General features: G+C 34.6%; 1 protein-coding gene across 2 annotated transcripts; it reads right to left on the bottom strand.

The window, feature by feature from the left end:
* Positions 1 to 1,696: 1,696 nt before the first annotated feature.
* Positions 1,697 to 22,647, bottom strand: LOC127868501 (uncharacterized). Of its 2 annotated transcripts, none has more exons than XM_052410329.1 (20): positions 22,422 to 22,647; positions 19,094 to 19,201; positions 18,102 to 18,183; positions 17,705 to 17,756; positions 16,777 to 16,884; positions 14,937 to 14,985; positions 14,539 to 14,597; positions 14,366 to 14,401; positions 13,922 to 13,974; positions 12,422 to 12,482; positions 10,097 to 10,168; positions 9,658 to 9,714; positions 8,868 to 9,067; positions 8,206 to 8,251; positions 7,362 to 7,427; positions 6,254 to 6,313; positions 5,886 to 5,968; positions 4,973 to 5,039; positions 4,251 to 4,275; positions 1,697 to 3,835 (listed from the first exon to the last, which is right to left on the bottom strand). In XM_052410329.1, the coding sequence occupies exons 4-20, from the start codon at positions 17,744 to 17,746 to the stop codon at positions 3,801 to 3,803; spliced, it is 1,119 nt and encodes a 372-aa protein (XP_052266289.1). In that variant the 5' UTR covers positions 17,747 to 17,756; positions 18,102 to 18,183; positions 19,094 to 19,201; positions 22,422 to 22,647; the 3' UTR covers positions 1,697 to 3,800. The 2 variants fall into 2 exon arrangements, with proteins under 2 accessions (XP_052266289.1, XP_052266288.1); XM_052410328.1 differs by having other exon boundaries at positions 22,313 to 22,646.
* Positions 22,648 to 24,001: the final 1,354 nt, after the last annotated feature.

A 24,001-nucleotide genomic window follows, 5' to 3' on the forward strand; every position in this document is an offset into this window, starting at 1 on the left:
GTAAGTTTAAATAGTGTAGAATAAATTGTTTAGGAAAAAGCCAGCGGAAAGTATGCCTGAACTGACAGACACAAACTCAGACTGACGTCCATCGTTATTCCAGCATACCATCTTACTTAACAACGAGGGGAGAGAATAACAAGAGCCATGATGTCCCTGAATCGCTCACCTGACTAACCTTGCTACATCAACTTAAATTCTATCAGACTATGGCTAGCGGTATCATGAAGTACAATTGGGCCAAATTTCAGGACCATAGCTAAAAAGACCAGATGACCTACTTTATGACCTCAGATGACCCATATACAATCCCAAGCCAGATTTCATTAATCAATACATTCTGACAAAATTTCATTAAGATGTGATGAAAACTGTGACCTCTTTACAAGAACTGGCCCGGTGGACTAATTTTTGACCCCAGATGATCCATATACGATCCAAAATAAGATATTATCAAGATAAACATTCTGACCATATTTCATTAAGATCAGATGAAAACTATAACCTCTATTGTCTACACAAGGTTTTTCTATGATTTGACCTAGTGACCTAGTTTTCTAACCCCAGATGACCCAGATATAATCCCAATACAGATTTCATCAAGATAAACATTCTGACAAAATTTCATAAAGATCTGATGGATACTGTGACCTCTATTGTCTACACAAGGTTTTTCTATGATTTGACCTAGTGACCTAGTTTTTGACCCCAGATGACCCAAATACAATCCAAACCCAGATTTCATCAAGATTAGCATTCTGGCCAAATTTTATTAAGATTGGATGAAAACTGTGACATCTACTGTCTACACAAGTTTTTTTAAAACTTAGACCTTGTTTTTGACCCTAGATGACCCAAATTCGACCCCAACCCAGATTTTAACAAGACAAACATTCTGACCAGATTTCATTAAGATCTGATGAAAACTGTGACCTCTACTGTCTACATAAAGTATTTCTATGATTTGACCTAGTGACAAAGTTTCTGACCCTAGATGACCCAAATACGATCCCAACCCAGATTTCATCAAGATAAACATTCTGACCATATTTCATTAAGATCTGATGAAAAATGTGACCTCTATTGTTAACTAAACAAGGTTTTTCTATGATTTGACCTAGTGACCTAGTTTTTGACCCCAGATGACCCAAATACGATCCCAACCCAGATTTCATCAAGATAAACATTCTGACCAAATTTCATAAAGATTGGATGAAAACTGTGACCTCTATTGTTTACACAAGGTTTTTCTATGATTTGACCTAGTGACCTAGTTTTTGACCCCAGATGACACAAATACAATCCCAAGCCAGATTTTATCAAGATAAACATTCTGACCAAATTTCATAAAGATTGGATGAAAACTGTGACCTCTACTGTCTACACAAACAAATTGTTGACGGACGGACGCATGCACGTACAACAGACATCACACGATCACATAAGCTCACCGTGTCACTTTGTGACAGGTGAGCTAAAAACGGGATCCTTTTTTGTAACAAGTTTTGATCTGAGAGGTTAGATTATGACAAATCTGTGTGTGGGTTCAAAGCAGACGACAAATGTCGAGGAATTTTGAGCTCAGCAAACGGGTACATTAAAGCTCATGTATGTATTCCTGATCAGTCAATACTGGGCATTGCAACTAAGGAACAAGAACTTTCTTACTCACGGGGCGAACATGGCAAACGACGTCTGTCAAAACCAACACTTTATTTCACAAATAAACAATACAAACACCACATTAACTTTATATCCCAATACGCAAAAATTTAAAAAATACTTAACATTGAACTAAAATACCCTTTACCTTAATAAGATCCACTTAAAAAGCAAATACAAATCTACAAGTGCCCAGACGAACATTAATAATCGGCAAAATATCGAGAAAAAAGTAATGCATAATAGAGTTCTGGTTTCATAGTGGACTAACATGTGCAGCAATTAACCTTCGAGTTTGCTTACGACACATGCATTTATAATATATACGCAAGCAAATGTGGCAAAAAATACTTTAAACAAGATGTGTTTGTGAAACACTATGTCCCCACATATATTTGACCTTTGACCTTGAAGGATGACCTTGACCTTTAACCATTCAAATTGTGCAGCTCCATGAAATACACATGTATGCCAAATATCAAGTTGCTATCTTTAATATTGCAAAAGTGTATATTGTATGAGCGATTTTGACCCTTAATTTTGACCTTTGACCTTGAAGGATGACCTTGACTTTTCACCACACTTTTCAGCTCCATGAGATACACATGCATGCCAAATATCAAGTTGCTATCTTCAATATTGCAAAAGTTATGGCAAATGTTAAAGTTTGACGCAAACCAACAAACCAACAGACAGGGCAAAAACAATATGTCCCCCACTATAGTGGTGGGGGACATGCAAAGAACAAGATGGCTAGGACTGCATAAGATCGCCAACCTGTATAATTGGGCGTTATCAGTTAGGAACTCACGGCGTGATTTAAAGAATAGTTTTCAAGAACCGCAATTTTATATAAACGCAATATTATTTGCGGTTTCAGTTTTTGTTTTGTTTTGACTCTTGGGTATAATTTCACATTTCGCCGGCAGACTAGGGCCCACATAAGGTTTAAATGCAATACAAATGTTTACAATATTTATATAGCAATGAAAAAAACTAAGAATACATACAAATATATATTGGAATTCAGCTCAAGCAATAGGAATGACTTTAAGTAAAACAAACGATAAAACAAGAGCACCGCATAGCCGGTGCCAACGCTCGGCTGCGGGTGCAGTTTTGAATAAATGAAAGCTTGTCATAATTTTTTTTTTTTATACAAGAGGTCACAGTGACCTTGACCTTTGACCTAGTGACCCAAAAATGGGTGTGGCGTGTAGAACTCATCAAGGTGCAGCTACATATGAAGTTTCAAAGTTGTAGATGAAAGCAGTTTGATTATAGAGCCAATCTTAAGGTTTTAGCAAGACTCGGACGTCGGATGAGCTGGCTATGACAATACCTCGGGGTTTCTCCGAAAACAGCCAAGCTAAACAGCGTTGTATTCAAATATATCGGGTATATCGTTCAGGAGGTTCACAATGTTCTATTAAGAAAGGCGTGACGTCATTGTTGTGCCCTTATGACGAAATTGTTGAACACGGCGCATGGCAAGTCAATCGATAATGATGTTCGCAACAGTACGAAGTCAGCGAAACCCAAAGTTACGTACATTTGTATTCAATCTAATGGCTGCTAAAGCGGAAATAACTTCGGTCAACAGAGTAAGACAAGTTTCTATTCGGTAAAAAAACAACATGGCGGCCATTGATGTGTACAATGGAACTGATCATTGTCTGCAATGGTTGTCACAATACGATGAACTTCAAATTAAAAGTATGCGGAGATGAGCAGTGTGAAGCTTTCTGGCAGTTGAATCGAAGCTTGATATGACCGGAAGTGGCCTTTGCTGACAGCAGAAATGAGATTCGATGAAGCTACCGTTGCTGGCTGTTTAAGTGGAAATGTTGGGTTTCGGCAGCAATATTGACTGTTGCTGATTGTAGAAGTTACGGATGCTAGAAGCAGAAGCGATGGCTGCTAACAAACGTGACGGATGCTAACGACTTTAGCCATAGATGTTGATTGGGGGAAGTGACAGTTTCTGACGGAAGAATTGATTGTTGCTGTCACCAGGAGACATAGCTGCATAAACCAAAAGTGATGGTTGTTGACATAAAAGTGACGGCTGTATAAACCGGAACAGATTGCTTTTATTAATAGATCAGACTGACGTTAGTATTCCATTATGTTTTGAATCAGGTCATTAAATGCGTTCTTTCAAAGCCTTGAGCTGAAATAAAGAAAGATACAAATGTTCAACAAATTTTATGAGACAGTGCGCTAATACCTCATGATCATTTTATCACAAGATACACGGGATATGAATTTACAATTAAAACAATATAATTTGTCAAAATATATAACACATCAAATATCATGGATAATTGATTATAATTAGCCCTTTGCATGCTGGGAAATTTGTCGTCTGCTAAAATGTCTTCTGCTGAATTTCTAAAATTAGCATTTTCTTCGATTTTTTTTCAAAGAATATTATCAGAATAGCAAACAGTTTGGATCCTGATGAGACGCCACGTTTTGTGGCGTCTCATCTGGATCCAAACTGTTTGCAAAGGCCTTCAAAATTCGGTTCCCGCACTGAAAGGGTTAGAAATGTTTTCGAGTGCTTGCAAGACTTTTGAACATACCTATGGTCCGCAAAATCATCTTTGCCTGCGAATGAAAAACGACAACAAAGGGAGATAAGCAACATGTAATTAACCTTAAAACTAAGCATTATTATTGCTGACAGACAGTTTACAAAAGATTTAAACTTTTGTGAGTTCAAAAAAGAAATCAACTTAGTAAAACTAAACTTAGTTCCAAACGTTCTTTTTTCAGGGGAAGTGTGCCAATGGGGCTTAGATTAATATTGGTTAATGTATTGGTCTTTTTATTTAAGTGTTTCAAACGTATTATCAATACTCAGATATGGTATAGAATTTCTTATTGTGAACAAAAATTGATGCTTGCCACTTGCGTCTGAAATGTTCACTGACATATCTTATATATTTATTAAAGAGTCGTTAAAGATGTGTGTGGATTTAACAGTTTGAAGACAGCTTCCATCTCTATTTTGGTAAACGTTAAAGTTATTACAACACTTGAACAAGTTACACAATAATCATTATTTCATGCTTTTGCAGCATCAAAATCTAAAGGACATTTTTGCCACTTTTCAATCCTAATACATTATCATAATTGACATTGACAACCGAACATGGAACAACATGGGGTAGACATTTAAATTTGAATTATTGAAGTTTGCATAAAAGTCTCAATATTATCAATGGTTATCCTATTAAATAGACATATCGAATTAACTGCGTATGTTTAATTAACATCATTAGTAAGTGCACCCTTATTATACCTCTTCTTCCGACTTTGCTTCAAACACGTGACACATGAATCGCTCGGCTAAACTGCAGTATGTTTCACTGAAACAGACATCAGCAATTTATTGAGACCTCAGAAAAAAAACACAGAAATGTTCGATGAAACCATTTATCATCATGTTTCTATATTAAACAAAAGCGTTGTCACATACAAAACAGCAGTTCTCTACCGGGCCAATAATGTTGTCGGGGTAAGAACATGATCTTCATACTTTATTAACATGGTACTTTGTAGTCATGGAAGGATACAGATTTTAGTTTTCAATTATTTCTGTAACTTTATCAAACACAATTTTTGTCCGACGCAAACATGAAATAACAAGCATCTTCCCATTACGTCCTTTTAACCGCATACCAAAATTCGTCAATCTAAATAAAGTACTGTTTTGATTTATCACAGAATCCAGATTCGGACAGTTACTGGCTAAACCTAGTTCCCTCCGGTTACAGAGGTAGGGGACTAAAAAGCGGGTTGCTTATTTATGTACTAGATTGATAGCTTATAACTCTTAAAGGTATGGTGGTAATTTACAGCTATAACATTTGATAATCCAAGCGAAATACTTTTGTTTTTTTATGGCCTAATCAAGCAGTTTTCCGCTGTGGAGAATTGAACCAAGTTACATTAAACCGAAGGTTAAATAGCTTCGATTAAAGCACTTAAGGTATAGTTTTGTATGTGAGTGCAACTAATAATTCATGCCAAATTTGTAATTCTGCAGAACACCGCCGTTGAATACAATTAGGAATCAACCAACAATAAATATATAATTATTTATTGACTGTAAGGACCAGAGGTTAATTCTTTCGTATTTATTAACTATTCCCCAGATTACAAAATAAGTTATTGCAGTTTTTCAGCCAAGGGTCCCTGTCTTGCTTCCTTACCCAGCTATAAATGCGTAGTACTTCATGGTGTCCGTGCGGCGACCACAGGCGGATATCTCGGTGAATAAATGCTGAACAACCACCTGAATATGGGTTATGGACATTAGAATGCTTACATCAGTTGAATTCAGTTCAGAGTGGTACAAAACAGTCATAAAATGTATTAACCTGCAGGACAAAAGTATTTGGAATAATTAAAATAATTATATTACCAACAAAAATTGTATACAAACATTTCCATATCTTGTGCATTAATTCATCAAATAATCTCAAAACCAAAGACCTATAGGTCTTTGTCAAAACAAACAAACAAACAACAGCAAAAATCAATCCTCTAAAACAGTCAATACAAATATCAATCAAAATACCTGTCCTGATGCCTTATTCGTGACTGTGACATCTTTTTCACCTAGCTCCAGAAGAACAGTCTGAAAAAGATCAATTAAAAAACATGTTATGTTATACGACTGTCAACACTGTAACTTATTGCATCGGACAGGGATGTATCAAGCATGTACCGAGTTTTATGACCATATTTCCCGACTCGTTCAGAAAAGTTGATCATTTTTAATCATCAATGATAAAACCTAAAACCAACAAAACATAACTATTTCAAACTAAACTTTCGTATTTCTGAATGAATAATGAATATATGAACACTACTAATACACCCGTGCAGTTTAACGTTTGAAGAACCATTGACAAATGTGGATAATTGGTCCCCTAAATGGTCATTGCCTGGATGTTATAGAGCCAATTATAAATTGTAAAGGGGCCTTTTCACACATTGGTAAATTGACAAAACTGATAAAAAAATGTTTCAGATTTGCACATTTTCGTTGAAGATATGTGATTTGCGATGAAACAATACTACTTAACATTAACTATGCTATAAAATATCCTAAATATGCATCTTTTAACGATTTAACAACCTGAAGGTTACAACGCATTAAAAATCCGAAACGATTTTGGCGAGTTCTTATGTTATCGTCATATTTTGTGACACATCCTGGATTGCCTATATAAAGTATAAAATACATCATGAACTGTATCAAGACGGATGGCTGAGTGGTTTAAGCGCTAAACATGTACTCCAAGGGTCAGTGGTTCGAGCCCAGATGTGGATACCATATTTTGTTTCGTTATTTTTTTTTGTTTTATACAGGAGCTTTTCAGTTCCGATGCTAACATATAACGGATATCAATTTAAAAGCATTTGATAAAAAAATTCAAAACATGCAAAAAAACTACTGTGAAAAGGTCCATTTAATCAACAAGCCCAACAATTCCAACCCTAGTGAAAACGTAAGAAAATTGATAATTGACTGTTTTTTCATTTTTTTCTTATCGTCAATTACAGTATATTGCCAAATCAGATCTGTACAGAAAAGCTTCAAAATCCTTAAACAAATCTAAGATGTCCATTAACTATACCAAGTGAACATCATCGAAGCTGAAAATGATGAAGCAGATTACCTGAGATTCATTCCTCTGAGAAAGCACATTGGCTACCCCGAACTCCACAAGGTCCACTCGACCATCCTATCGATAAAATGGACAAAACAATTTTTTTATTGATGAGACATGTTTACTTCTTAGGAAAGTATTTAATGCCATGGTATAAATATAGCGCAAGAAAACACAATTGTAAAATGTTTATTACTTAGAAAGCATTCACTTTCGTTGCATACCAGCAGCTGAAAAACTAGCCTTTCAGGAACTTGATTTATATGACTAGTCTATTGAATATACAAATTTCTAACTTCTTCATGGCTGTTACAACAAATATAGGATCTGACATGAGTTTTCATTTCATGCCATATTTTATTTAATGAGTTAAGGAATCAGAAAGGACCGATTACTAAAGAATTCCCAGGGTGAGTTTAATAAATCATTCTATGAAATGTCAACGAGTATCCGATTTTTAACATGCCTTTTAATTAGCAAAGTGTTAATATTAACGTTAAAGTCATGTTATAATCAGAAAGAATTTTACAGTGTGTGAATTCACTTGACGTTGCAACGTGGATTCATCAAAATAAAGTAATAAAAGGACAGTCAAACAAAAGTAGCCAATAGAAATGCTCAAAACGCTTTGTTACAGTCGTTTAAGATGACCATTATATAACATATAACACAAGGTGTAGCATAAGATAAAATTATGAATTGACATAAGTATCAAGCATGAGATGATCAAATAAAAAGTTGAGACAATTACATGTATTAATTACGTATAAGGCATTGCAGATTTATTTCCAAACTCTTGCCAATACCAAAGTCAGTCTATTTTATAAGAATTATATATTATAAATGTGAGTACCTTTCCTAGAGCGGCTTTTCCGAGGTAAACAGTTTCATAAACAGCACTGCAAAAATAATTTCGAGAGAATTCACCAAGAAAAGGAACGCATCTAAAATGCACATTTTGTTGTTAAGCATGCAAGTGATCATTTTGAATGAAGAAAATTCGAGGAGTTTTATCTGCTGATACATTTACTTAAAATTAAATATAAATATAATATAAAGTAAACTGTAAACTCATCAAAAGCCTGTTTCCTGGGAAAAATGGCTAAAACCCGAGGCCTTCTGGTCGCAAGGCGAACACCATATCCATTACTAAAATGCGACTTGCGATCTTTCAAAAGAAGCTACTTAGGTCAACAAGTAAACCACCATTGACAATGTACGACTGGTGTTGGCGTAGAAGCGAACCAAACACTTTTTCTAATTGGCTACACAAACTGTCAATACAATCGTGAGCTTTAATCCACTATTATCCACTATATACTACATGTATACCATTTAACTCCTTTATTTTTTCCACTACATCCAGTGTTTGTATTACTTTAAGGTTAAAATTGACCGATTTTCAATAAATTTCACTCAATGATTATTTTAAAGACACAATTACCGGTTTTAAACACAAGTCTCTTGAATGGAAAACTCGCATCACCTATCAAATTTCGTTTTATGTTCAATTACCTTCCGTCTGAATTGTGCACAGGTATTCTGTCCTCAATTTCCTCAGGTAGTAGCGCCTCAGGAGGCGGCTGTCTGTGGCTCTCCTCCCAAGGGGAGGGGCTTATTGGGGAAGTTGGCGTGGCCGGCGAGAGTTCACCAAGGTCACATAGGTCCATGAGCCTTCCGATTGGTCCGTAGACGTTACCGTCCCTACCTTTGCCCTGCCACGTAGTGCAGAGAAAAGATTATAGCAACAGATACATGTACATGTCAGCAAGAATGTGTGTTGACAAAAATCTTTCCCCTTTCCAAGAAGCAAACATGAAATGTTCGCTTTCAATTAATAAAAAGTATTCCATGATTTTTTATGACATAAATATTGCGATTTTAGAGGTCTTCATACACCAAAAATTCACTCATTAAATATCAGATACATTTTTTGTACCAACGTTTAGTTTTAAAGTGTCATATCATATGACAGATTTCCAATTCAGGCCCCTGCATGGCCAACTTAACACAGGTGAACGCTCGACATTATTATTTAATTATTTCACATATAAATTCAGTATTAGTTCAGTGGTATGTTAATGTAAATCTGTTGATATTAAACGTATTATATCATACGTTTTTTAGAAAAATGAATGGAGCTACAACGATAACCTTGCAAAATCATGGCACATTTTTATGTACTTCCTGCATGCACATTCTACCATAAAATCTTAACAAAATTAAAATCTAAGAAAAAAATGTTCTGCCAAATTGGAACTTGTGGTCATTTACAAAAATAATGACAAATAATACACAATTATACCTTCATAACAGACATTTGAATGGGCTTGTTTTCATACTGGTTGTAAATAAAATAAACCTGCAATGAGAGAAAATATAATTCAGCAACACTAATAAATTCATAATTACACAGACATAACCCATCATTACAAACTCAAACAAGCTATGCATTTTTAGTAATGGCGCTCTCACTTCCATGATAATCTAAAAATAGAAACATAATCAGGGGAAAATTATTACAACAGCCTGCTAGTTGTTTAATTTAATGACAGTGGAAAGTTGCCTTTACAATGCAGGACTATGTATGCCAACCAACACTTAACATGCACTGATCAAAGTTTGAGTCACTGAATTGGAACAAGCAAAGCCCAAAATATTAGGGGGCTTAAAGCAGTTTAAAGTTGCGCAGTATTAATAAGAAAACACACTTGCGAAAATAAACATATTTGACCTCAACTTACTCCACTCTTGCCGACTCCACGCAGACATTCTCCGCACATCTCGTCCAGTACATCGCCCACCAACACTTTACCCTGGCAATATTCGAAACAGTGTAAGGATACACAAACATTTAAGAAGGTCTTGCCATTATTGGTGCATAATTGATGTAATTAGCGAAACTTGTATTTCAAAATCCGCATAAAAATGGCAAGGTAGATCAAGCATTAATGGATTAAAGTAATGAATGAAAGTTTAACCATAAAATATGTATAACTGACCATCCTGGCAATTTGCAAACAAAGATTCGCCAAAATTTCCAGAAAGTATTAAAATATTCATTGTACATAAATAAACTTACAAAAAGATTTCAGTCACTTTATCCTGGCAATAGGCAAACCTAGTGCAGAGACCCATACAAACATTGTTTGTATAGGTCCCTGCCTAGAGCAAAGATTTACAAAACATTCAAGAAAGTGTAACGGTACATTATATATATGGCCTTACAGATTTATTTGACAATGCTCTTCATAAAACATGCAGTTAACTATATTGCTGGCCTGTATTATTTAAAGATTCCTACAGGGTCAACAGCTTTGAAAAGCTGTTACAGTAGCAGTAATGGTTACAAATTGCTAATAGCATATTGCTTGCATTCTTTAAACTGCCATAACGAATTTAACAATGCTATATGTACAGTATAATGCGTCATAATGTGTACATTTTAATATGTGTCATAATGCTTACAGTTAATGCGTGTCATAATTATTATAGTTTGATGTGTGTGACAATGCTTACAGATAAATGTGTGTCATAATGTGTACATTTTGATGTGTGTCATAATGCTTACATTTAAATGCATGTTATAATGTGTACAGTTTGATGTGTGGGATAATGCTTACAGTTAAATGCATGACATAATGTTTACAGTTTGATGTGTGCCATAAAACTTACAGTTAAATGTGTGTCATAATGTGTATACATGTTGATGGGTGTCATAATGCTTACTGATAAATGCGTGTCGTAATGTGTACAGTTTGATGTGTGTCATAATGCTTACAGTTAAAAGTGTTTTGTAATGTGTACATGTGGATGGGTGTCATAATGCTTACAGTTAAATGTGTGACATAATGTGTACATTTTGATGTTTGTCATAATGCTTACAGTAAAATGCATGTCGTAATGTGTACATGTTGATGTGTGTGATAATGCTTACAGTAAAATGTGTGACATAAAATGTACATGTTGATGTGTGTCATAATGCTTACAGTTAAATGTGTGACATAATGTGTACATGTTGATGTGTGTGATAATGCTTACAGTTAAATGTGTGACATGATGTGTACATGTTGATGGGTGTCATAATGCTTACAGTTAAATGTGTGACATAAAATGTACATGTTGATGTGTGTCATAATGCTTACAGTTAAATGTGTGACATAATGTGTACATGTTGATGTGTGTGATAATGCTTACAGTTAAATGTGTGACATAATGTGTACATGTTGATGTGTGTCATCATGCTTACAGTTAAATGTGTAACATAATGTGAACATGTTGATGTGTGTGATAATGCTTACAGTTAAATGTGTGGCATAATGTGTACATTTTGATGTGTGTGATAATGCTTACAGTTAAATGTGTGACATAATGTGTGCATGTTGATGTGTGTGATAATGCTTACAGTTAAATGCATGTCATAATGTGTACATTTTGATGTGTGTCATTATGCTTACAGATAAATGTGTGACATAATGTGTACATGTTGATGTGTGTGATAATGCTTACAGATAAATGTGTGATATAATGTGTACAGTTTGATGTGTGGGATAATGCTTACATTTAAATGTGTGACATAATGTGTACATTTTTATGTGTGTCATAATGCGTACTGTTAAATGCATGTAATAATGTGCACAGTTTGATGTGTGTGATAATGCTTACAGTTAAATGTGAGACATAGTGTGTCCAGTTTGATGTGTGTGATAATTCTTACAGCTAAATGCCTGTCATAATGTGTACAGTGTAACATGTGTCATAATATTTGAACAAATAGTTTCCTCAGCATAGTTTCCTCAGCTATATAGAGAGCATCGCAATGCTAAGAGTCAAACTTAGAAATTAGTTAACTTCGTTGCATGTTTGACAGATAAAATTATATAAATAAAAATTCACAAAAATCTTAATTATTTAAACGTAGAATATTGAGCAACTAGAGTGTGAATTAATGTTAAACTTGAAAGGGTAAGGCTGATACGGTAAAAGTCAATCACATGAACCGACGATATTTATTATCACAATTGGTCAAAACAAAAGCAGGAAGCAAACCCAAGTATTTCAATGCTTACATCTTCCCCTGCTACGCTGTTAGGATCAACCTGAGTAACCAGAGGGTATCCATGCACACGTCTGCAAATTAATTCAAAATTCATTAAGATTGTGCAATAAATGTGGCCTCTATAGTGTTAACAAGGTTTTACTTAAGCCATATATAGCCATATAAGGAAAAATGCCCCGTCTCTGGTGGCCATGTTTTTCAAACAACCAAAACCATTTTCGAACTCATCCAAGATATCATTGGGACAAATCTTCTGAGCAAGTTTCATGATGATCGGAAAATAAATGTGACCTCTAGAGTGTTAAAAAGGATTTACTATAGCCATATAAGGAAAAATGCCCCGCCCCAGTGGTGGCAATGTTTTTTCAACCAAACGGCATCATTTTTGAACTCGTCCAAGATATTATTGGGATGAATCTTCTGGCCGAGTTTCATGAAGATGGGACTATAAATGTGGCCTCTAGAGTGTTAACAAGATTTTACCATAGCCATATAAGGAAAAATGCCCCGCCCCTTGGCAGCCATGTTTTTCAAGCAAACGTTACCATTTTCGAAGTCATCCAAGCTATCAATAAGACAAATCTTCTGACTATATTTCATGAAGATTGGACAATAAATGTGGCCTCTAGAGTGTTAACAAGGTTTTACTAAAGCCAAATAAGGAAAAATGCCCCGCCCCCTGGCGGCCATGTTTTTTAACCAAAGGGCATCATTTTTTAACTCGTCCAAGATATTATTGGGATAAATCTTCTGACCAAGTTTCATGAAGATTGGACAATATATGTGGCCTCTAGAGTGTTAACAAGATTTTACTATAGCCATATATACATGTAAGCATATAAGTAAAAATGCCCCGCCCCTTGGCAGCCATGTTTTTCAAGCAAAGGTTACATTTCAAACTCATCTAAGATATCATTGGGACAAATCTTCTGAGCAAGTTTCATGAAGATCGGAAAATAAATGTGACCTCTAGAGTGTTAACAAGGTTTAACTAAAGCCATATAAGGAAAAATGCCCCGCCGCCTGGCAGCCATGTTTCTCAACCAACCAGCATCATTTTCAAAGCGTCCAAGATATTATTGGGATGAATCTTCTGACCAAGTTTCATGAAGATCAGACAATAAGTGTGGCCTCTAGAGTGTTAACAAGATTTTACTATAGCCATATATAGCCATATAAGGAAAAATGCCTAGCCCCTTGGTAGCCATGTTTTTCAAGCAAACGTAACCATTTTCAAACTCATTCAAGATATCATTGAGACGAATCTTCTGACCAAATTTCATGAAGATTGGACAATAAATGTGGCCTCTAGAGAGTTAACAAGGCAAATGTTGACTGCGCACGACGCAAGACAGACAAAAAGCGATCACAAAAGCTAACCATGAGCACGTTGTGCTCAGGTGAGCTAAATAGGCTGAACCTCTGATGGTATACAAGATCTTGGGCGGTGCATCATTTCATATAGAAAATCTGGGGAATCCAAGTGGTCTAAATGAAATGCAACACTCACCTTATATCTAGTCCTAGATCTTGTGAAGGCACAAGTTCATACTGCTTATAAACCTGAAATTGTGAAAACAAGCACAGTACCCAGATAAAAAGAAACTTAACCCGAATGAAGATAAGTAAATAAGTATTTTGTGTTGATGCAGATGAGCTTATAAAATGTAAGTATTTATTTTACATTGTATTAGTTTATGTGCTTGCATGACTTGTATCTTTATGCAAAAAATCATGAAATTAACATAATATATTGTGATGTAACTGTTGATCAAAGAAAAAAGCAAAGGGGTTATATAACTATAAAAGAAGATATGCATATTGGTTTTCAATAATATTATCAGTGATGCAGAAATAAATTATTCTTTTCGTACACATTTTAATTAAAAGTATTCAAGTGTTTTAAGACAGCTTAAGTTTTACTTGCACAAGCATGTTTTAACTAATAACTTACAGGAAGCTCCCATGTTACATCCAAAAAACTTGAATTCTGAAAAGAAATGTTAAGAAACATTATTATTGGAAATTAATGAAATAAAAAAGGGATCACCCACTTGGTAAGCATCTGAAAATATCTGATCTAAAACATGAAAATTACAAACATGTTTCAAAACTTGTCAAATTTACCTTCAACTGAAGTTTAAATTCTACAGCTTGCAACTCCAATAATAGTGATAGCAGGATCTCTGAAAGAGCACAATTCATACCTATTTCAAGATGTTATTCACTATCTTTAAATGTTGACAACAGAGATCTCATAATGGTATACTGAAATACGATACACAATATTTACATAATGATTCAATAATCTCTTAACTCACATTGCGTAAACATGTCTTCTGTTACAGTTTTAACTCAGAACGCCATTTTCAAATATGAATTCAGACAGGAATTCTATTTCTTACAAAGAAGTATTGACTCACACTTACCATTCAAGTTCGCACTTTCAAGAAATGATTTTCCTACTATGGTTTGATACATACGTACAACTGAAGACACATTCCATAGCTTGGGCTACCACTTACCACTCAAAATCTCGTTTCCTAGTATTGAGTCACAGTCTGTATACCAAATCTGCAAAGAAATAATAACCTTTAAACAATAACTAGACAAACTATAGCTGTCACACTCATGCCTGACACGCATCTTGCACGCCACTTTGTCAGAGCCCATTGGAAGCTCAGTTTTATAAACCGGTTTCATAACTATGCAAGTTTCCTATCTATAAAGTTTCATTTAGATAACTTATATTATAGTAAAGATATGCCCTGGCAATATTTTCAGAATGAATCTTCACAAAGGTAATAGCTGTAAAATTATAAACGCTGGAGTAAATTTGTGTATGCATAATAATAATAATAATAGCCATTGAACATACCCTAATTAAGATCTACCTACATATTACATTTCAAGTTAATACCTTTTTTATTTCTCAAGATATGCTATGCACAAAATGTAGGTATCAAACCTAATCAACGAGTATAACTCTTCAAATATTGATGTAAGAATCATGGTTCTTGTGTACTTCACATCCTCTCATGAGGTAAACCTACCAAACAAGTTTGAAATTTTAACGTCTTATAATTTTCTAGATTTACTTAAGAAAAACATTTGAATATAAAAACATTAAAGGGGCCGTCCAACAGATTTCACGTTTTGGTAAATTGACAAAAATTTTAAAAAGTTGTTTCAGATTCGCAAATTTTCGTTTTAGTTATGATATTTTTGAGGAAATAGTAATACTGACCATTTACCATGCTCTTAAATATCTATTATATGCATCTATTGATGATTTGAAAACCTGAAAATTATCAAGCATTGTCTGACACGAACCGATTGAATAATTTGGAAAGTTCTGTTGTTGTCTTTTTTTGGGGGATACTAAGAGGATTGCTTACATAGGTAAAAAATACATCCTCTCAAAGCTTAAGCATGGATGGTCGAGTGGTCTAGGCAGGAGACTTTTTACTCCAGGACTCCAGGGGTCAGTGGTTCAAGCCCTGTTGAGGGTTACTTTTTTTCCTTTTTTAAAATTTGTATTCTTGTTTTTTTACTGGAGATTTTTAGTTCAAATGTCTAAATTTATCAATATAAAGCATTTTATGACAAGCTTCAATACATGCCAAAATCTGTTATACAATCTTTAAAAATAATATAAAAATATAGAAGCAAAAGTTTGAGTTCTTTTACACTTTACATCTACTTTATGAGAACTACCTCTTAACTAAGAATCAATGTTATATTTCTTTAAGTTTTCAAGATATGTTTAAAACAAAATTGAAGTAAAAAATAAACAAAGGGTAATAACTCTACAAATATGGAAGTAAGCGTTATAGATCTTTTGCAATGCACACTCCCTCAATGAGAACTACCTATCTATTAAGTTTCAAGTTTATCAATCTTATAGTTTTAAAAAATACCAATTAAATACAAATTAAAATTCAAGTTGAAAACCTCTCTTTTTTTAAATTTGCCACAAACAAAAAATTTAAATACAAACAAGTTCATTTCATGAGAATAAATGCTGGAAGTGTTGATGTAGTACAATGTACGTTGAAAATTGTAGGAGAAGATTTTGTATAAGGCTATGCACAGACAGAAAGACAGACAAATAGACATCCATAGAAATTACAGCACAAGGTTGCCCCTTTACTGCGCACTCAGAGGTATAATTTAACAAACACTCATAAATATAGGCATTTCAAAGTCAACTGAAAAACTTTTTGTAAATCTTGAAACAGAATATTACAATTTATATAAAACAATAATTATTAATGTTTTTACTTGTTCTATTACATGTACTTATATTTGTCAATATTTACATAGGAAACATAAATTGAAAATATTAATACACTGCAAACTCACTCTTCTAAAATCTGGATAACTTTTCAGTAGCTGTACAAGTATGGTCAAGAGCTTCTTATTCAGTGCCGATCGTATGAAACATCTGCCTCTTCCAATGTCATGGTGAGTCTGAAATGAATATCGTGCAGTTTTTCGGATTTTGCCTGGAACACAACAAATAATTACCTGTTGTGTTCAAGGGATGCAGAAAATATTTTGGAGTAAACGGGTGAAAACTTACTGAAAAATGTCCATGTTAACAATTCACTAGATAAACATTTCCGTTTATATCAATAAAGGTGCGTGAAACTGGATCCAAATGATTATAGGGTTGCAAACAAATCTGTTTGGTCCTCAACATTTTGGTATGAACTTAATCCCTTGAAATTTTATGGAAATGTAATAACAGCATTTGGTTGTATTTCCAGATGCCGCATGGCAAAAGTGGCACATGAATAACAGATGTTAACTGCCTGGTAAATTGAAAACCAGGTTTACTCTGATTTTGTCTATGAAATTAATATTAAATGATTGCATGCTGGGAAATTGTCGTCTGCTAAAATGTTGTCTGCCGAAATTTCTAAAATTAGCATTTTCTTCAATTTTTTTCAAAGAATACTATCAGAATAGCAAACAGTTTGGATCCTGATGAGACGCCACGTTCTGTGGCATCTCATCTGGATCCAAACTGTTTGCAAAGGCCTTCAAAATTCGGTTCCAGCGCTTAAAGGGTTAAACCTTTGCAGGCTTGCTTAGCAATACCTTAATACTTATTTTGGTAACTGATTACATGTGAGCTACCTGATAAAAATATGTTTTCACATGTCACAAATCACATGAACAAAAATTATTGCAGCTTCAAGTTTGAGTACATGTAATAATTCTAATACTATATTATCTAATAATAAATCAAGTAAATATATTGTTTAATCAATAAGCTAATGATCACCTTATTATTTTTCTTCGCTGCTTCTATTGTCATAAGAAGCATAGAATTTAATCTGAAAAGGGAAAAAAAGATTTTCTTTATACACATAATAAAATATGCAGATAATGTAACTTTGGTTTAAAACAATGAAACAGTATGCATTAAACAAAATCAAGTTTTAATATATGAAGTTGAAATATCTCGAACTTTTTGCAAAAATTCTACCATAATTTTGCTGCAGAAGTAAAGACATTTTTAGCAATACTAAGCATGCATCAAAAAGCTATCAAAAGCTGTTGGATACCAACTGTTCATTATAAAAATGCATGGGTGAATATAATTCACTTCCAAATGTTACACAGTGGTGACCCATAGTCATTTTGTGATATGAAATTAATTGTATTATGATTTTTAATACCTGTTTTTGTCCGGAAGTGATTGAATTTTGGAAATCCATGCCCAGTACTCTGTCTTTGGTTGGCCAAACCATGATGTGCTGGCTGGAAAGAACAAGAGGCTGAGCACCGCATAACGGGTGCCACGCTCGGCTGCGGGTGCAGTTTTGAATAAATGAAAGCTTGTCAGAACTTTTTTTTTAGAGGTCACAGTGACCTTGACCTTTGACCTAGTGACCCAAAAATGGATGTGGCATGTAGAACTCATCAAGGTGCATCTACATATGAAGTTTCAAAGTTGTAGGTGGAAGCACTTTGATTTTAGAGCAAATGTTAAGGTTTATGTTAAAGTTTTATATTAGAGGTCACAGTGACCTTGACCTTTGACCTAGTGACCCAAAAATGGGTGTGGCATGTAGAACTCATCAAGGTGCATCTACATATGAAGTTTCAAAGTTGTAGGTGGAAGCACTTTGATTTTAGAGCCTATGTTAAAGTTTAATATTAGAGGTCACCGTGACCTTGACCTTTGACCTAGTGACCCAAAAATGGGTGTGGCGTGAAGAACTGATCAAGGTGCATCTACATATGAAATTTCAAAGTTGTAGGTGGAAGCACTTTGATTGAGCCAATGTTAAGGTTTTAGCACGACGCCAACGGCGGACGGCGGACATCGGACGACGAGCTGGCTATGACAATACCTCGGGTTTTCTCCAAAAACGCCGAGCTAAAAATGTGTTAAAGATTTAGGAGTAATTTCCCTTAAAATAGCAAATATAGTAACCTAACATTATAATAATATTATGTGGGCAAGGAATATATTAAAACAATAAGCAGTGTAAATTACAACAGCATCTTTCGCATTTGGAGACTTTTAGAATCACAAGCAAAACACAAAAAGGAGCCTCAGAACAGTACCATGGAACCTGAAAAACCACTAGTGACCTTGTTGTGGGATTTATCATTTCAAATTGAAATCTGGCTTTTTGAATGTTTTTATTTTGCAAATTGTTACCTTGCAATCCATAAAAGAATATCCACTCAATAGTTTCACAAACTGGTTGCAGAAGTTGGTTTATGTCTGTCACAGTTTCATCTTTAGATCTCAGGGATATTATAAAACCTGTAATTCAATATACATTTTTGGTCAATGATGGCACAAAATACAGTCAAGTTACTATTACCGGATCATTATCCATAGCGGATCACTTTGATGTTCAAAACTGCGTATCGCGATAAATAGTTGACATTTTTAGGTGATATTTTGCACACAGCATCTTCAAGGCCTGTTCTTTAAAAAGCGTTCATTGAGTCGTAATCAAAGCTGCTCTTTGTCAGCTCACATATGTATGTTTTGCTCACATGTATATATGACTTTGTTGACTCCTGTCTCGTTTCCAAATCGAGGTTGAACATTTTTTGTGGCCACATGCTATAATTCTGTTGGAAAGTAAGATATTTACGCATTAATTTAAAGGCCATTTAGTAGTCTTTCTGCCTGCAAAAGTCCGTTTCAGTTTTGATTTGTGTTTAAGATTTTGCAACACCTTAAATGAAATGAAGAATGAGGGCAATAACGGATCAAGCATGATAATTGCGTATCGATAATATATTATAACAAAATATATGCAAATATTGTTGATTCTTACAATAAATTATCTCAATCTTAATGATTTATTTATGTTCTATGTTCAATATCGATGATTAGATATGATTCAAACAATTTACATGGTTTATAAGATGCCCATATATTTTTCGATCTTTTTAGGATTTTCAACAGATAATTCACACAAGAACACCATGCATAAAGTGTGGATACAATATCACATATATAGAACACATTTAAAAACAAAAAATGAATATAATTTATAACTGGCAATCTAACTTGGTCATTGTAAACAACACATTTCATGTTTTGACAGTTCAAATAACGTGTTAGATGCCACCTTGTCATGTCATCCGTTATGGCTACAACTGATCCGTTAATGCATGAATTCTCTGGCGAAAAAAGGTATCGCAAATACATTTTGCCTGCGCCTAAAAATAAGACTATGTGCTGAATCAGTAAGCAAAGGTAATATTTAATCAAACTGGTGTAAAAGAAGTCTCAAAATATTTATTGCTTTTCACCAGAACAACTTAATTACGCTACTGATCCGGTAATGGTAAATTGACTGTACTGGGATTTAGAATAGTAAACTCTAATGATTCATAATCTTTTTAACAAGTATATAAAAAATATATCCCAAGCTGAGTTCAATTTTACCAAAAACAAATTATATACAATCCACGCTGAAAAAGTGAAGCACGTGCAGAGGTTTAGATGTATAAAGTATTTCATATCGAAATTTAGATTGGTTACCTCCCCTTATCTATCGTTACTCTCTATATAGGGATCGGTACAGGCTAATTTTACCGGTCCAAATTTGGACCGGTTAACATATCGCGAGATTATACGAGGTTCAGGGGAAGTAATCCGTGTACCATTTCCAAACCGGAAACAAAACATTTCCCGAACTTTTTGACAGCTGACAGGTAAGAATAAAAGCTCGTTATTATTGCGTATGATGATCGTATGGTCATACATGCCATAATTTTTTAGGTCCAAAGCGGGACATTCCATAAAAAATTGTCGGGACATTTGACCAAAAAGCAGGACACCTAAAACGATCTATCATTCCACGTTTACTATAGTCAGTATAGTACTAACAAAAACTCTTGATACTTTTATTCAAGACATAAAACATCTGATATGAAGCATGAAATCTTAAACATAACAATAACAGTTTTATTAAATTAGACAATAGCAAACAACGAAGATAATATTCATCTGTTTAAGAGTACAAAATCTAGAACATTACGACAACAATACTCATTATATTAATTTCAATGGCAAACATTAACGCAGGGGAGGCTATCCAGTTGACTGAAAGTACGGGTTACAGTACACTATCTACCGAACAGTTACATCAGTTACACACGGAATGCGCGGCCGTACACATTTCCGTATTTTGTTTTCTTCCTATATACACAGATTAAACTGAATTGTGAATTGTCAGGCGCTGTATTGGGGTAGTGTCAAACTGTCATGAATAACAACACGTTGTTTTTATTACAATAACACAAGACAAGATGGGTAACTCTTTTACTGTTTGTTGCGATGTTTTTTTAAGCATGTGTCCATGCGCAGTTTGTTACTTGTCAATTTCCGCGGCTTAATTGGAGTAGGGTCAAACTGTCATGCATAGCACCTCGTTGTTTTTAGCTTAATTGGAGTAGGGTCAAACTGTCATGCATACCACCTCGTTGTTTTTATTACAATTACACTAGACAGGATGGGTATCACTTATTGGACTGTTTGTTGCGATTTTGGTATATTGCACATTCGGAATATCCCGCTATATTGGAACTAAACATTGAATGTAAAAGACTCTATTATGACGTAGCGTTAATTTTACAAAACAATTGTTTTGTAAACCGTTTCAAACAAATACAAAATAAACACATTTTCAACATTTATTTCATTATAATAAAACTATCGATAGCAATAAGCGACCACTATCTTGAAGACCACCATGGTGTGAATGCCTGATGAAATCAATAATTAGCCGATAAATCGCTGATAAGGTGTCATAAACAACACTGGTACACACGATAAGTAGAATCGGATTGTTAATTGGAGGGCAATAAAGGGATTAGCGGTGTTAAGTGTTCGCGAAACAGAGCTTGAATAGCGAATTTTATTGGGAACCTATACACCTTACATCGTTTTTTACGAATGTCGGGACAAATCGTCTCATGGCGGGACGGCGGGACAAAGGGCCCAAAAGCGGGACTGTCCCGCCGAGATCGGGACGTATGGCATGTATGCGTATGGTTTTAAAAAACTGCGAAATACGAAAACAGTTGCGTTAGTTTCGACATTTTATTAGACGTTCATAAGAAATTGTTTAATATACAACATGAAAAGTGACGTCGATAGTATAGATGACGTCGCGTGCATGTTAGCGGATAAACGTTAACGTCATGAATTCCCGACAGTAATAAACAACGTTCCGATTGGTCTTCGCGTTATCCAATTAAAATCGCCGATACATTAGCCTGTACCTGTTGTATATTATAGTCAACGGTTATATTCAACGGGGAACCAGTTAAATCGAAATTGTACATCCGAATTACTATCAAGTTAGAAATGTAGCTCATATTTTTATCTTAAAAAACTAAATAAAAATACCTTTAAGTTTCTTTAACAGAGGATGTGTGACTGACATAATTTGTATCTGAATACTTAAACAAAAATGCAAATAGTCCATGCATTTAAAAGAAATATGTGAGAAGTATACAAAGTTGTTGTTGTTGTAAACGTCATTTCGAGGGCGCAGCCATCTTGTGCAGTTAAAGTTCCGGCCGAGTATCAAATACCTTCTGGGCGACAATCGCTTATTCAATCAAAGCGCTTAAGGCACACACGTTGTTCTCTATTGCATTATTCAAGACGCAAATCATTTTTCAAAAGTATTCGCAAGTTTGAAATGAAAAACACAAGTCATTCAGATTTATGAAGAGTGTGTCTTAACGCACGGGTCGAGATGTGTGTTCAATTTTGTTATCATCCTATTTATTGTATAGAGATAGCTTAGACAAAATAACAACAACATGGCCCTATTTTGACGTTCTGCAAGTATAGAAAGTATGATGAATATGGTAATGAGAACTGAAAACAAAAACAATTTGCTATCACCATAATATTGAATGAATATTGTTGGAATATCGAATATCTATCTCACTAAGAATATTATTTCATTATGGAAATTCCATGTACAAAACTTTTGATTTTTGACACTATATACACATTCAAAAATATAAAATAACGTAATTGATGAAAACTAATAAAAAATCAATATGCAAGCAATACTTTTTACTCACGAATAAGGTTGTCATAAAGACAGCCCTGTTGACCCATACTTTGTTGTTTAAGCATTACTTGTTACCCTAGCAGTTCACACGGTGTCAACAACTCTGACCTTAACATGGATATAGAACACTAATGCGCTTCTTCGGCATAGCTGTTTTATCCAGCTTTTCACCTTAAATGACTTTAACATATTGCCAGCAGACACTCAAGAATATATTCGAATATTTCATAGGCTGATTCGAGATAAAACCTCTGAACTTTGGCTACATCACCGTGCCTGTGATCAGTGCAAAGGATGTAGCACTGTTCAGTGTAAGGAATTCCGGACTACTCTCTGTATGTTCAAACAACACAAGGTGTGGCCTAGTTACAATTACGCGTTAAAATCAATCTCTCAGAATTTCAGGGTCAGTACTCGTTCACTAAATCATCCGGGGAATATATAATTGACCAGCGACAAACACAGTTTTGCTTTCAAGATGAGAAAACAAGCATAACCGAAATAGTATAGTGTCACGATAAGAGGAAAATCGTTTAATCATCCAACCACAAATGTTTGCCGTATTCGGTCAGCACGTCTTGAAATCGTTCCTGAACACCTGGATAGGCTGCCCTTATTTACATGTTTGCTATTTTGAATTCAATTTTGTATCAAAAAGCATTGGGCTAAAATGTGCCATTTACAATTCGCAATAAGATTTTTAATGACCCTTGTCATGCGAAAATGGGTCTTATTTCCTATGCGCCCATAAAATATTTATATATATATAGAGAGAGATATATATTAATATATATATAGATATAGATATAGCCCTCTCAGTCTGGTCAGGAGATACAAAATGAGACCATAACATATTCAGTGATTTTATAGCGAACAGTATCGCCTCTGACCAAACTGCGCAAATGCACAGGTTGAGCTTAAGATTGCTGGTCGAAACGTATAAGACCCATTTTCGCATGACGCGGCTATGAAATAATTATTTAAATGTGTCGAAAGAAAACTGCGTG

Source organism: Dreissena polymorpha, chromosome 2 (genome assembly GCF_020536995.1).
Source record: "Dreissena polymorpha isolate Duluth1 chromosome 2, UMN_Dpol_1.0, whole genome shotgun sequence".
NCBI lineage: Eukaryota > Metazoa > Mollusca > Bivalvia > Myida > Dreissenidae > Dreissena > Dreissena polymorpha.

Excerpts from the sequence above, each read along its gene's own strand:
- LOC127868501 (XM_052410328.1), bottom strand. The coding sequence starts at position 22,391 with ATGGACTATTTGCATTTTTGTTTAAGTATTCAGATACAAATTATGTCA. Across the intron at positions 16,885-17,704 it reads CAGCGAAGAAAAATAATAAG|ACTCACCATGACATTGGAAG; the intron begins GTGATCATTAGC and ends TATTCATTTCAG. Across the intron at positions 4,276-4,972 it reads AAGCAAAGTCGGAAGAAGAG|GCAAAGATGATTTTGCGGAC; the intron begins GTATAATAAGGG and ends TTTCATTCGCAG.